Raw genomic sequence first — 16,030 nt, 5'->3', positions numbered from 1 at the left:
ATGCCATCACACACTGTGCTGCCAGCAGCTTCTGGTTAATCAGCATCCTTAGACACACGCCGTGACATACGCACACTTTCCAACAACTCCTTATTGACAGGTTGTGCTGAGAGTACAGATATGTATTGACCAGACAGTCTCAGTGACTCCCTAAACCTCAGGGGGGCTCAGGAGGAGGAGACAACGTACAGCAAATAAAAAAAAGAATGCAAAGAAAACAGAAAAGTTAAATGATTTGATCAGATTAGAAGAGAGGGGAAGAGAGGAGAAGAGAGGATAGGAGGAATAAAGAAGAAGCATGGTCTATCGGGGTCCTCCAGTCATTAGACCAGTCACTGAGTCCTGGTGGACCACAGCAGGGGACCATTCAGACTCTCCCACGGATGCAGACAGGTTCGCATACATACACATACCTCCCTTCTGGGTCATGTTGTGCAGAGATTTTGTGCATTTGTGAGTCTGTGTCGATGCATTAATTTGCATGCGTAGAAAACAAATTGGCTCATTACAAAGACACCCCGAAGTCTGCAGTGGTCGATAAATTACCTTCAGTGACCGGCTGCAGCTTGCTGGAGCGCTCAGAGTCCGGACTGTGGAGAGGTTCTGGTTCTCTTAGGCTCTCTAAAGGCAGGAACGGGTCGTAGTCTGAGCTCAACAGGTCCGACATCTGCAGTGGGAAATACTTGGGGCTGTTGAAAGACTGTGCTCCATACACACAACCATGTAAAACCTGAAAGATGAAGGAATGATGCTTTACTGCACTTACTCTGATATAAAAGGAACAGACAGAAGGGATGTGCAATCAAACTTTAAGAATCTACCCAACTACCGCCTGTGTTATTGACCATATTATGATGACACAAACACACAGATATACCTTGTAAATACAGCTGAGCAGAGTCTTGGTAGACTGGTCCCTCTCAGGAGGGCTTCGTGTTTGTACGGGCTGGAGAAGAGTCTTCGGAGGCAGAGCCATCACCCAGTCCAACAGACACAAGAGGAGGGAAACTACCAGCTGAAACATGGAGAAGCATAATGTTAACTCTGTATGCAAAACAACTTTCATAGTGGTTAAAATTAGGGAAAAACAGATGTTTTTTTTGTTACCCTCTTATCCAATTCATGAGGAGACGACTCAGTAGTGGGCAGCAAGTATGTGATCGTTGCAATCAGAATCTGAAGAGGAAGATGATCAAATAGCATTTACCAAGTTTTAAAAGTTTAAATACACACACACACACACACACACACACACACACACACACACACGCACACAAAGAGCATCAAGTTAAAGTGATAGTTCGGAGTAGATTCACCCTAGGGTCATTTGAACCGTGACATCCAGCCAAGTAGCCCACCCGAAATTTTTTCAATCTTGGCTGAACATCAGCTGAGTTACTGAGTTATCCCGAATAGCTTAGTACAAGCGCTAATGGAACCTGGCAGTATCTCCAAAATTACCACACTAAAATCACATGCCATGACACCAAACTTCTACAGTAGTACAAATATGGTCTGTACTCACAAAACGATGCATTTGGAAGTTTGAAAATAGTCCAGGAGTTTATTATTATCAACACAAGCCTGATAGCTTCTCTGCAGCTAAAGCTGCGTCGACGTCACTTCCTTGATCTGGGAGCTTCAAAGTAAGATGAGGGTTGATCTACTACTGTAGACAACAAAGCAAGGCTGCTCAATTTCTCCATTGATGAAATAAATTCACAACTATGCAACATAAAAATTCATAAAAAATCATGTAGAATATAGCATATACTTTGTTGTCTACAGTAGTAGATCAACCCTCATCTTACTTTGAAGCTCCCAGATCAAGGAAGTGACGTCGACCCAGCTTTAGCAGCAGAGAAGCTATCAGGCTTGTGTTGATAATAATAAATTCCTGGACTATTTTCAAACTTCCAAATGCATCGTTTTGTGAGTACAGACCATATTTGTACTACTGTAGAAGTTTGGTGTCATGGCATGTGATTTTAGTGTGGTAATTTTGGAGATACTGCCAGGGTCCATTAGCGCTTGTACTAAGCTATTCGGGATAACTCGGTAACTCAGCTGATGTTCAGCCAAGATAATAAAAACTGCGGGTGGGCTACTTGGCTGGATGTCACGGTTCAAATGACTCTAGGGTGAATCTACTCCGAACTATCACTTTAATGGCAGCAAACACTTTACACTCAATCAAGGACACATGAATGGACAACTTCAGGAGGCAGGTATCTGCAGAGACAGATGGTGTCTGCCTGCGTACTTCGCATCAGGTCAGTGCCCAAGTTGACATAACAAACAACAAATTTCTTCAACAAAAGTGTTTGGACATACTGTATTAAACACACAAGTTTATAGAGTAATTCATGTCTCACCTCAACAATCTTCTTTGGAGTGTCAGGGGGGAATTTCTGAAGATGATCCACGTAACTGATCAGGAGATGAAGGATGTCTGACGCCACCAGTGCTACATTTTTATTGGGGTACTAAGAAATAAAAGAGACGGCGCTGAAGTTAATTCACAGTTAGTATCGGGGTTAAATTTATATACAATCCAAGATGCAGTAGTATAGATCATCAACTGCAATGAAAACAAATGTTTTGGTAGGAATTTGATGCAGACAAACCAGCCCATCTACTCTACCAGCAGTTTCTGTCCAGTAAAGGGAGGAAAAGGGCTCGAAAAGATCTTAAGCTTGTAGATAAATGTTTAAATACCCATGATTTTTAAAAACATGTGGTACATAAGAAGTTCAGAGTAAAGCTATTTTATGTTCCAACTATCCATTGTTATATTCACTAGACCCACGATATATTTAAGGTGCAAAGAGTGTGTACAACACAATAAAACCCAGGGAGGTTGATAAGAAGAGACTGGGTTTACACATTAGTCAGGCTCCAATGTGGATCACTGCCTGAAAAAAAAAAAAAAATGCTTATAGATGAAAGGGATGGAAGACAAGATGGCCAACAGGAGGAAGTGGCTCTGCATGGAAATATGACAATCCCTCAAGGTTGTGCATGTGTGTATAATTGTGCGTACATGCCACATAGCCCATGGCTGGGACGACTGGCTGCTGCTGTGAAGGCAAGGAGATTCCAAAGTGGACAAGATGTGTTTGTGTATGTAAATATATATAAATATGTGTGAGCAGTTTGTGTGTGTGTATAAGACACAGCTTGCAGCATTCCGCCTGGATTTGTCTCCTATCTGAAGAAGGACCAAACATATTTACAGTCCAGGGTTTGCTCCCAGGAGCAGGTGTGTGTGTGTGTTATGGCAGCGTCTTAGCAGGCCATTGGCTGCCGATACATGAGCTGGGGATTCCAAGGTGGAAAAGGTATGTGCGCGTGTGCGTTCGTGTCCATCTAGAGCCACTTGGCTACAGATGAGACAGTAAATATTGGACAGTATTATTTGATCCACAGGCCTCCCAGTCTAGTTGCCTAAAACAGACAACAACAACTCAGGCAATTTCTACAACAATAACAATGTTTTCCATCCCACTTTGTCTGCTTACAGCCCACCATGTTAAACATACCCACCACCGACTCATCCAATATTAAAACCACATGTTCGTGCAGCAAAACGACCCGTTCCTGAAACCTAAACAGTTAATTTATTTCAAAAGTGTTCACATTACGACTTATGTGTATGTCTCCTTGTTGAATTTATTCTAAAACCACAGTTCTGTGTAGATCGGCGATCTAGTTTCAGCAAATATTTGCAACAAAGAATTATGTTAAGATTCACATTCCAATTTTCTGCATAAATTGGAACATTTGGAAATCTTACTGCAGTGGCACCAATTCAGAAATGGTGACGTATAAGAAAGATACATTTTTACATTAATTATCAGGTTGCATTGCTGTTTTAAGCTCACATCTATGCAGTACACTTACTTATCAACACAATGGACATATTACTCCAGGATTTTTATCATAATATCTTCATTCACTCTCATATTGCTCTGCTGTATTCTTTACTCTAGTCATTTTCACACCAGAAAAGGGAAGATCGTGTGGGAAAGTTAATGTCTGCAGCATAGAATATCCACACAATAATCACCGGGTGAGACAATGTGCAAACAAAGCAATGAATCCTTCAAAGTGTTTGACTTGCTTATGTTTCACCCCCCCACCCTAAATATTCCACTTGTATCTTTAGATTTGTGCCTTTTGATTTTTAATTGAGCTGCGTCTTTATATTTTATTGCATTATTTCACTGGATCACGATCAGGGACAGTAGTCACATGGGTAAAATCCTTTGTAAGCCTTATAGATTCATAGTTGAATAAAAAATGTTTAAATAGGTGGAAACGTATTAAGTTGGACCCAACATGACTCGTGTGCATAAAAGTAAAGAGGTGACTTACCTTCAGGGTGACACAGATGACATTGAGAGCTTCTTTAATCTGTGGATGTTGAGTCCCACGAGCCAACTCCTCACACAGCCAGACACCCAGACTACACAGTGCAACACACCTGACAAAACAAGGATATTATTAGTTATCAGTGACCCACATGCACAGAGATACTGTGATTATGGTTAAAATTACACATGGGATCAATCTAAACTAACTGCACATTCATGTACGGCCACAACGACTAATATGAAACATACATTAATAAAAACTAGGGCTGGGCGAGTTAACTCGTTAATTATTTAACGCTGATAAATATTTTATCGCGCATTAACGCATTTTTTTCCTTATTTTTTGGGTCTTTTGTGCCTTTAATGGATAGGAAAGTTCAGAGAGACAGGAAGCAGGGGGCAGAGAGAGGGGGAACAACACGCAGCACAGGGCCGTCCTATGCGGGACTCGAACCGGGGCCAGCTGCAGCGAGGACTATAGCCTCTGTACATGGGGCGCCTGCTCAACCCACTACGCCACGGACCACCCCTGTTTTATTATTTATTTTATTATTGTAAAAGTCTGGTGCTCACAGGCTTTTATTTTGTAAAAGTCTGTTGCTGTCTGCTGCGGAACCGGAAAAAAAATAGTAATCGCCGGATCCATGGAGAAGGGTACGGAACTTTTACTCGGCCATTTTCATTTTAAAGTTCTTCCAGACGGCGGAGTCGACAGAACCAAAGTCATCTGTAAACACTGCCAAGTTGAATTGTCTTCTCAGCGTAGTAGTTCCAGTCTAAAATATCACTTAAAGGCAAAACACACAACTGATAGCAGCAAGTCATTCAAGGAAACAGACAGTGGAGCGAGGCTTCTACATAAAAACTACAGAAAGATGTTGATGTTAAAAGTGTGTTTGCACAACAAATGTTATGGCACTTTCATTCATATGGCAGCACATTTAAAATAAAACTAAATGCTAAAAGCTATACACTACTTTTGAATTCATTTTTGGATTTTGCGTACAAATGCGATTAATCGTGATTAATCAGGGAAATCATGTGATTAATTAGATTAAAAATTTTAATCGTTGCCCAGCCCTAATAAAAACATACTGGCATTCTTGGAGCACAAATACAATTAGTCAGATCTTTAGGAGAACATGCAGGAGAGCTGACTGAATCCTCTTCAGACAGGAAAAACTTACCGAGCAGGAGCAGAGGGTTCATCCCTTGCAGAGGTCAGGATGGTTTTGATAATGTGCTCCTAAAAACCAAAACACAATTCTGATTAAATGTCTGTCTAATTCGTAACTTCTTAAAACAAAGTAACTCCTACAAGGGGCGCGAATAATGAATAAAACTGAGTGAGTCCTTAAAACATTCAGATAACAAGAGAACTCATGCAAGGAATAAGATAATGAGGAGTTAATATACTGTACACCATGCAAACATGTGCTGCACCAAATGTGGACACGGTCACAGTTCAGACACATTCACACACTCGCTGGTCTCGTCCTTTCAGTAAGTGTTAATGACCGCTTAGTGATTCAAAACAAGTTTCTGCCTCGTAAAAAAAAAACAGCGAGCGAGCCGGAGGCACTGCCGCGCATGGCATTAGCTGTTTACGCAGAAACAACAACAAAAACAACATTACTCCCACAGCCCTGAGCTGTTTCAAGAATAGCTGATGAGACATTAACCGATTACTTTTGTGCTGAGAGACCTACGGACAGCAGACATGAGTTTAAGTTGTGGACTGACCTGGATTAGGTATGAAGTAGATACATTTTTTAACCTTTGTTTAAGAAGATGTCAGTTTTAAAGCACATTAACATGTCTTTAATTTCCATTTCTCCACCATGGTTAACATAGATCAGCCACAAAAATAAAACCACTGACATGTAAAGTGAGCAACACTGCTCATCTTGTTAAAATCCAATGTTCTGCTGGGAAAACCTGCATCTTGGCATTCACATAAATGCTATTTTGACACTGCATATTATTACAGACTAGTCACAGCTCTCATATTGCAGCAGCACTCGTCTAAAGTAGCAGACCTTCCCCAGCATGACAGCAGTGAGGCCCAAAAACCGCTTAGAAAGGGCACGAAAAACACATCAAAGAGTCTGAGGGGTTAACCCAGCCTAAAAACTCCTGGGGTGCCAGTCTGATGGGACCTGATGCCATCTTTAGGAAGCGAGTTCAATCCACAGAGACCCAAATACATGACCAAGAGAGCCTGAAGGATGTTTTACTAATGAGTAATAAGATGTTCTTTGTCCATGCACTGACTGGTTGGTCATAAAGTTATGTCTGATCGGTGTACTACGACACTACCACAAAGAACATAGATACAGCACATTAGTACAATGTATACAGGCATTTTGTACAAGTACACACTGGAAAAAACGCCCCTCCAAAAATAAGTAAGAAAAACAACAAATACAAGATGTTTTTGCTTGAAATAAGCAAAATAAATCTGCCAATGGAACTAGTGAAAATCAGCTTGTCAAGATTTCTTGAAATAAGATGTGATATTTGGGACTTTTAAGATAAAAGTGATATTGCAATTAGCTTAAAAACCACCTTCAAATGTTATAAAAAAGCTTGTTTCATATGAAATCCGACTCAAAACAATTTGTTTTCAAGACTTTTTCATTTAACAAGATATTCCAGATGTATTGTCTTCAAACAAGTCCCTATATCTGGCTGAAATGGTACTTGTTAGGCAGTTGTGTCTTATATTAAGTGTAATGAGATATTTTGACTAGAAATGAGACAAATATACTTGGTAAGACTTTGATTTTTTCCAGTGCATTGGTAAGGTGACCTGTCATGGCCCCGGTAAACAGTGCTGTTACTCTCATTTACCTTGACATCAGGAAACTTGGTTAGTACCATGTCGGCTGTGGTGGGATGGAGGGCTGGAAGCTCCCCATACAAGTTAGGAAAACACACCAGAGATCCAAGAAGGACCTGGGCTTCAACTCTTGGAGCCTTGGAAAGAAGAGAGGGAGAGAAGGTGACATAAAGCAAAGAAAAAGGAACGCAATCAGTCCTGCACACTGCTGCTTGGTTCTCACATTGAGTGATGAGCAGGCGGTGACTCTCGATGCTGCAATGATAAAGTCCAGGATAAGCATGGTGGCTCCAGGCAGACCAATACTAAAAAACCTCGGACTGCAGTGCTTGATGATGGTGTTCACGATGTCCTGCAGAAGAAAGATCATCTTTACCATTTAAAACTCCATGTAAAACTAATTTAGAACACAAATTATGTCAAACAAAAAGTAAAGGCTTGACCAATTCTATTCTACATATATTTAAACAAAGAAAACATATCTTGGCCGATACCTGGTCTTGGTGCAGCAGTCCTTGGTGCATAATATTGTAGAAGTGTGTGAGAAAGTCCGTGTTTGGGGAAACATCTTGTCGTCTCTTCATGATCCTGCAGATTAGCTTGTAGGCATGAAGCTTCCCCTGCTTGTAACGTTCTGTCAACATGGTGGCCTTAAGGGAGAAAACACATAAATGTGTGAAAACACGAACGAAGCATAGTGTGCATGTATACAGAGCCTCATATTTACCACAACAGAGAGCAAGCAAATGCATTTTCAAACCCCTTTTCACGTGGGAAACAGAGCAAAATACAGCTATTCTCAAGATTTCTCAATCACACCTACCTTGAACAGCCAAGGAGTGAGGATTCTGAGAGGAGGGATCAACACGGGAGGTGGGGGAGATGACTGGTTGTCCAGGGAAATCCCCAAATTATCCCTTATCTGAAAAGAGAAATGCCCAAATTGACCACCACAATCATAAGATAAAGTTTTGAGTAATAATTGCGTATCACCTGGATTTATCATTTCTCACTTTGGCCAAGTTTTGCCACAGTTCACACAAGTAGTCAAAGACCTGAGCGTGGATCTCAGGGTCCTTGATGGTGTTGACATCCCCCAGGATACCCAACATCCTCCGCCACATTACCGTGGCAACATCTGCGTGCCATCCAGTTAGAGAGCCACCAGCCATCACACTGCAGTCCTCACTGGGGAACTCACTTGTTTCTAGAATGAATCAATAAATCAATCAGGGATTCTTTTTCCTCATTAAAAGCTGAGGCCTTAGAGGAGAAAACATACAAGCACTTACAATGATTTATTTTACATTCATTAACATAATTAGCAATCAACAAGAAGAAGAAAAAGAAAGGTTATTTGAAAGCACACGTTTGTAAATGTGTGCAGGTTTATTACCCAGGTCGTCAGGAGTCTGCAGGACAGAGTTGTGGAGTTTCTGGTCCAGCTGTAAGTGTGTGTGCGAATGGGAGTGTGTGTGTGCAGTGTGTTCTGCTGTGAGTGTGGCAGGAGAGGGAGTCTGGGAACGAGAGCCCCCAAGGGAATGCATGGGTGAGGCACTCTCAGAGCCTAAACAAGAAGGAGGACATACCAAAAGAGAGAAAAGAAACATGAGCAACTCCTGATTTACCATCTGAAGTTTGATTCTGGTGATAAACTAGACTTTAAGTCCGTTTCTTATGACGACTTTTAAAGGAGACTTTATGTTGTTGCTGCACAGAACAGTAGCCGGCTTAATATGTACACACCAGTGACAGTGACAGTGTGGCTGAGGCTGCTGGTCTCTGAGTCAATATGAAGTGTTGTCAAGCTGGCTACTTCATGTTCTTCAGAAGTCACGCCCCCTCCAAGGCTATCTTGGTCCAATGAGCTGCCTCGGCCCCCGCCTCCTCTAGCACCAACTCCTCCTCCACATGCGTCTGAACTGAAGGTAAAATCTACAGAAGAAAAATGGCGTATGTTGAACAGTTTTGTCAGTCTCCGTCATTCACCGCAGGTCCTTGACTGACCACTCGATAATCAAAAAGTGAGTAAATCCCCCCAGAAGTTGATCTTCCAACTGACATAACAGTGATGTTAACGGCTGTTTAGTCGGCTGCCATTTTTAAGTCTTAAGTTAAGCATCCAGGGCCATCAGCTGGGCTTTTTACACCACAAATGACAAACAACAGCCTGATCTGAGGAAGATCCTGTGGACATTATGGACATCCACTGGGCAACTCGCATGTCAAAGTTACCCTGCCCTGAATTAAGCAAAACGATGAGTTTTAATCCAATGTGTAAGAACTGGAGAATTAGCTGTAGAAACCAAAACCTTTTAAACCAAACTGTACACATGGAATCTATGGAAACTGACTTTGTTTTAGAGTTTTTTTTGCACCTCCATGTCCGCTTCAATTGCCAGCCCTGGAAATAAACCAAGACTATCCCCCAGTGGAAACCCTTGTTTTCTAGTGAGATATGTCCATTTTATGTCGGTCCCAGCATCTTAACAGCTGAATGACAAACTTCCAAACAAGAGTTCGCACACTAATGGTTGATGTTACGGCGCAGATGTCCAACCTTCATATTCAGAGTATGTTTTCAAACATGATTTCCTTTTAATTTCTATTGTAAGATGCCAAACTGTGATTGATTTGTTGTAAAAAAAAATTCAAAGAAAGATCTGAAAACATGAAGTTTTTTAAGTCAACATGAAATGGCTCTCGGTGAAATTTGCTTTTATAATTTTATGTGTTTTTCTTTTAGGAAAAACCTGTTTAGCTTGAGTGTGCTGATCAGGAACCACCTACTGTTTTAAATCAGCTGTGGAAATTAAAAACGTTGACAAACTCCTGATTGGATGCAAACTCTTCTCATTGCAAGGTGGGTCATCAACATGTTAAAATAACTTTGTCTTGAATCACTTAATGACTGCTTTCTTCAGAGAACTCTTGCTCTCCCGACACCTCTGACACGACTAAAGACTCAGAGACGGCCTCCAACTGCCAACGAGGACTTACAATTTACAGCTGTAGGCGAGGAAATAAGTTTGGAGTGCTTCATGCCTTGAAAAATAAGAGTTAATGTCATATTAAAGTTCATAAACAATGTTCATTCACTACAATAAACAACCAATCAGACTGATCTGTCCAGGGCCGGCCCAAGCCTTTATGTGGCCTTAAGCAGAATTTCATTTGGGGCCCCCCTACCATCACCTCAGCTCCAGATGTCTCATTATTCCACAGGCTACACTGTTATGTGTGTAATGGACCCACAATCATTAGCATTATTTGTAATCATCTCACATTATACAGGTGTCATTCTTGTTTTTAACCTTAAAGCTGCAGTCTGCAGGATTTGTTGTTGTCATACGTAGAGTCCTAATTTTTGGCATTTTAAGAGTTTACATGATCTATCAGAACGCTTGAAGTTGAAAACGGTGACCTCCGTAGTCGCAAAATGCAAGAAATGCAAAGTTATTCAACTTCCTGTCCCGCCCCATCAAAACACATGAGAACTCGTGCACGTCTACATGCACGCCAGATGCGCGTACACGACTCCTCATTCATCAACTCACCTGTCATTTGCGATCATGGAAGACACAGTAAGTAGACTAGCCCGTAATGAAGTTCAATAGTCCAGATAAATAAGTGTGGGGACGAGCCTACCTTGTATCGCGCGTGCACAATCGGTGATTGACAGGCAGCAGAGCCCAGCTCGTAACCTGATTGGTTACCTTTTACCGGTCCGGTCTGCAATTTTGTAAACAAACCTGCTGGCTTTGGAGGGACCTAGCGGGACATATAAGGGACCTAGAGAACTCGGTTTTTTTTGTATTGGGGTATTTAATGTACTACTTTCAGAATCCCCGGACAGTTCCAGGCATTATGCTTGAAAAAGAATTGCAGACTGCAGCTTTAAAGGGATAGCAAACTCATAAATATGGTTTAATTAACTTCTACATAAAGAGTGATGTATAAGTATGGCTCATTAATTTAACTATTTGAAAGTAACATCAGCAGGCTGGAGACTGCATTTATAGTAAACACGTTAAATAGTTTAATTTATTTCAGATGTGCAATGGTGTGCAAAATGTTCAAAATCCAAATCAGAAATAGAATCAAATGACATTCACATTATCTTACAGAAAAATAAAGTAAAGTAATCAAAATGAAATACTTAAATAATAAATACAACACTTAAATAATTTTGCCCAACGGTGGCAGCAGCCAACAGGAGGCATAAATAAACCTAGTATTAGTATTTTGTCAAAATTATTTAATTTTTTTCTGGTGTAATACAATTTTGTTTAAATTATTCAATGTTATTTTAATTTCATGTCTATATTTACTTTTTTATCACAACGTCTCGGTGCTCTCTGGGGCACCCTGGTGGCGTGGGGGCCCTAAGCGACCGCGTAGTTGGCATATGCCTTGGGCCGGCTCTGAATCTGTCTCATTGACAGGGTCCAGCAGAGCCAACGGTGTGTTACGCACCAGAAAGTCAAGAAAGACGGATGTTCTCCATGGCTCCACACAAACTCTTTACGTGGTGTATAAGCCCCTTAACCTTCTCTTTTGTACCTGCTGTATTTGAAATATGTGCTGTAACTAGACAATTTACATATGCTTTTATGACGTATGGTACATTTTCCAGGATATTACAAATGCTAAAATACAGATTTAATTATTTTTGTCATTGAATGGTCCCATAAAGGTGTGTAGACAATTCATTCTGAGCAAGGCAGTTCATATCATAACAGTGATACTTATAATATGAGTTCATAAGAACTTTAAAAGTAGAACAGAGGAGGAAGTGTCTTATAGTAATAATCTTTCTTCCTTTTTAATGAAAGATCAATATTTGTTTTGTTTATATGAAAGCTGGAGTGTGAATCTACAGAAGAATGAAGCATTCACTTGTGAAAAAAAATCTGCTGTTTTTTTTTTTTTTTTTTTTTTTTTTTTTTAGAAAATCACGAGTAAATCCCAGGGTCTAAAAGCCAAACTGACAGAACTGGATTAAACTAAGCAGGCAGGACATGGTTTGCTTCTGTGAAGCTGATCTACAGAAAGCTTTTTTAAGTGAATGCATTACACTTTTGTCTTTTTCTGCTAAACCTGAGCTATTATCTGTTTTTTTTTTGTAAGTTTTAAGTAGAAATAATGGCAATTCAACACAAAAATGTTTTTTTTAAAAAAAGGTAAGAAATAATGTTGCAGGGTCTCGTTTGGGAATCCGGTACAAGTTAATATTTGGTTACTTACTTTCAAATTTGCAGGTGGAGTACTGAAAGGCGTTGAAGGAGTCCGACTGGCTGTCGGAGCTGATGACATCAGAGCCGCTGGCACTTGCCGGTGACGTCCACTCAGAGGGAACCCCAGGATCATCAATAGGCCGCAGATCATCGGTGGGTCGTGACCCAGGACTCTGACCAGCCTCCAGGAGCTCTGGCAGGTCTCTGGGAACCTCCAGACTTCCTGGACTGCTGCCACGACGACCCTGCATTTCAAGGGGAACGTTGAAGTTTTAGCTTCGATGCTTAGGGACATTTTGATGATGAAACGGTGTGTTATACCGACCCCTGTCCCTTTGGCCCTCAGCCTCTCCTGGATGAACTCATCCATGAGGTCGGAGAAGTTTGGATTGCTGCTTCCTACATCACTGGAGACAGGACGGGCCTTCTGGACAACTTCCTCTTTGTTGGCTAAACACAAACAAACGCACTTTGAGACATAAATTGATTTTGACATTCAAAGGCAAAAGTAAAGACTCATCCATATTAATGGTGGACAAATAAAGATCTGTGGGCTGACACTGACAGAGGCGGTAACCGACGTTCACCTGCACAAATGACCGAAAAGACAAGAAAGAAAATATGAAAACAAGTAAAAACATTAACTGTTGATAAACTCCACCAGCCTTAAGTCTATAGCAGGGATTTAGTGACATTTCATTTCTGATCAGACTGACACCATAACTCGCATTTTCAGCACATGTATAATTAATCACAGCTCCTCATTCAAAACTAATCAAAAGTTAAAATGTCACAATATCCATGAAACAGATTCAAACTAATCAAATTGATGATATTTCTCTTGACTGTGGGAAGAGTCTTGATGTGAATGTACTGTCGGCATTCAGGTTATCACAAAGTATTTAAAAAAAACAAAAGCCACAACAGCAGGCACATCCAACCCCACCAGGACAGGAATGCAGGAGTTAAGTCACATCATGCACAAAGAGGAGCAGAGAATGATGTCTATATTAGTGTTGTTATGTTTCTATGGATTATTTTGTTGTTAGCTTGGATGCAATGTCAGCAAAATCAGTACATCAGACTTTACTTTAAGTCTGATGGCAAAAAAAAAACAAAAAAGCATGTATGAACCCACAGTGAGAACGGAGTAAATCTGCTGCTTTTATCGTTGACCAACTTGTCTTTAATTCCTGAATCTGTGGCTTTAGAGCAGACAGCTCGGTCGCTTCCAGCTCAATGTCAGGGAGGACTTTGGTCAATAAAAGTTACAATTACTGAAAACAGAATTAAACTATTTACTTTGCTGCCATCCAGCTGGATTTAAAACATCATAACCTGTTACTGAATAACAAGACGAGCTTTGCTTAGTTTGTAATAGCTTGCTGGAACAGCATCACATCTACCTGTTACGACCAAAATCTGCAACAAATCTGAATCTAAGCTGAGATCAAATAAGCCAGAGCAAAAAAAGGGTTCTCTTCTTAACTAACAAATCAATTTCTCATCCTCCTAATTATTAACTGGACCATTTCTGCATAATCACACCTACAGTTAATGCCGCACCCAGTTTTTCCTCTCGAAGTGCGACGTTAAATATTGAGAATCCAGTTGTTTGCTTATAAATGATCCAACTGTAATGGTTATTTGCCATCACATCTTCAAAATAAATGACAGATACGTGAACAAAACAAAAATAAACCAACAAAAAGATTTCTCAGCAGCATTGTTGTGTCATTCAAGTTCGAATACGCTGTGACAGGCTTACATTTACAACCTGTTTCCCTGGACTGCAGCATTAAAGGGTTGGAGTCATGGTTCAGGCACAAAGTAGCACTAAAAATGTGCCAACGACCGCTGCCCTCCATTGTGCCTTTACAGACTTAACTTCTCTCTGCTGTTCTGTACACTGAATATCTCAATGTTCTGTATGAGTTCGACCCAGCAGGAGGAGTCATTTCAACACTACATGGGCCGCCATAAAGGACAAAAACTGAGTGCCAAAGTAACCCAGCAAGATGTCTACAAGATCCGCCTGAGACCAACAGAGTCCCAGCACAGAGGCCGAGTCTGGAAAACATTGATCGACATGATGTCCAGAGACATTCAAACCTACTGTTTGTAGTCAAGCGTTGGTATTGACAATGCTATGCAACACGACAAGTAGTCCTCCTGATTCACAAGCTGTTAAAGAATAGAAGTGGCCCCACACTCGTCCTATTTGATCGCAGATCAGTAAAAAGAACAAGCTAATGAGAGGAAACAAATAACAGCATTCTTCGATTAGTCCAATGTAGGTGGAACAACCATTCCAACTAACCCTGACGGGAGTGTGAAGTTGTTTTTAGAGCTCTACAGCAGGGCTTGAGCTGTGTCCATAGAACAAGGGTTATGCATGAGAAACGTTTAACTAGTTTAACAGCCACACAGACAACATATCACAGCCCATAAGACCCAGCTTAAATCTTTGCGACTCATCAGAGGAATAAATGAGCCCGACTAAATTTCATGACAGTGCAAACATTAACAGATCATGCAAGAGCGATGCCTACATTTTAACTTTTAAAATAACTAACTGGATGCTGCTGAAATATCTATGAGGCAAATAAGTAGACAAGCTGAACACACATGTAGCACTTGTTGCCAAGGGAAAATAAAACCTGAAATCGTGAGGAAAAGTTATGCAACAGTGACTCCACATCAAGACAGATTCAGGTGATGAATCATAGTTCTCTTACAAAAAAAACCTCAAGACAAAGGCTTGCAACATGAGTTCAGCTGCACTGAGAATTAGAATGAATAAAATAAATTAAAAAAGGTATTTACTGCTATATTAAACAAGCAGTTCAGCAATCATCATAAGTGATATCATCATCTGGCAGTGTGCAAGGCAAATAACCATTCCAGATTGCAGATTTTAGAGTGCTTACCTTTTTTTATCCATTCAAATTCTGTGTCTACACCTATTACCAAGCTGGATATTTTCACAAAGTCTCGTGCTGCTCTCTAGTGGTGTAAGAATTAACTACAAAAAGATGCTTACACATAAAAACTTTACTTCTAAAATTGTCTTAATTGTAACCCTGTCATACCCACAAACATAGCTCTGAGTGCTATGACCTCTGACCTTTTAGAAGGGTATTGTGAATGGACTTGTTAGTTTTCTTTTTATTGGTGCTTTTATCTGTTCTAAAAGGTACTTCTCTGGAGATTGCCGTTTCCTTCTGTGATGCTGAAGATGGGCCAAAGTCCAGGGGGGAGACGAAGGAGGCACGACGAGGCCGCATGCAAAATTGAGAAGAGGATGGAGGTGGAGAATAGGGGAAGGAGGTGTAAAGTTAAAATTCCCAAACCCTTAGAAGAAAGAGGACAGGAGGAGGGAGGGAGCCTCTGAGCTAGAGAAACAAGTGGGAAGGTATGGGAGGAGATGGGGTCCTTGACAGGAGGCAGGCTGGAGGAGGGGCTACGTTCAAGAGAAAACACATCAACAGGGAGTTTGAGTTTCAGTCCAGCAGCAAGATGATGAATTTCAGCCAAAAAAAATTATCATTCCATCATAACAAACCAGTTAAAAA

General features: G+C 40.7%; 1 protein-coding gene across 1 annotated transcript in view; it reads right to left on the bottom strand.

Moving 5' to 3' along the window:
- The window catches only part of ralgapa1 (Ral GTPase activating protein catalytic subunit alpha 1), a 72,578-nt gene that overhangs the window by 41,282 nt on the left and 15,266 nt on the right, over positions 1-16,030 (bottom strand). Inside the window, exons 20-34 of the mRNA XM_075488060.1 lie at positions 12,781-12,905; positions 12,466-12,700; positions 8,965-9,153; positions 8,615-8,785; positions 8,232-8,425; positions 8,042-8,140; positions 7,713-7,868; positions 7,442-7,570; positions 7,230-7,355; positions 5,564-5,622; positions 4,378-4,486; positions 2,376-2,486; positions 1,108-1,176; positions 878-1,015; positions 547-730 (exon numbers count right to left, since the gene is read on the bottom strand). Coding sequence (XP_075344175.1) covers positions 547-730; positions 878-1,015; positions 1,108-1,176; positions 2,376-2,486; positions 4,378-4,486; positions 5,564-5,622; positions 7,230-7,355; positions 7,442-7,570; positions 7,713-7,868; positions 8,042-8,140; positions 8,232-8,425; positions 8,615-8,785; positions 8,965-9,153; positions 12,466-12,700; positions 12,781-12,905 — 2,094 coding nt within the window. The remainder of the gene's footprint in view (positions 1-546; positions 731-877; positions 1,016-1,107; positions 1,177-2,375; positions 2,487-4,377; positions 4,487-5,563; positions 5,623-7,229; positions 7,356-7,441; positions 7,571-7,712; positions 7,869-8,041; positions 8,141-8,231; positions 8,426-8,614; positions 8,786-8,964; positions 9,154-12,465; positions 12,701-12,780; positions 12,906-16,030) is intronic.

Source organism: Odontesthes bonariensis, chromosome 17 (assembly GCF_027942865.1).
Source record: "Odontesthes bonariensis isolate fOdoBon6 chromosome 17, fOdoBon6.hap1, whole genome shotgun sequence".
Taxonomy (NCBI): Eukaryota; Metazoa; Chordata; class Actinopteri; order Atheriniformes; family Atherinopsidae; genus Odontesthes; species Odontesthes bonariensis.
Note: the sequence above shows the minus strand (reverse complement) of the source record. Positions and strands in the feature narration are given on the sequence as shown.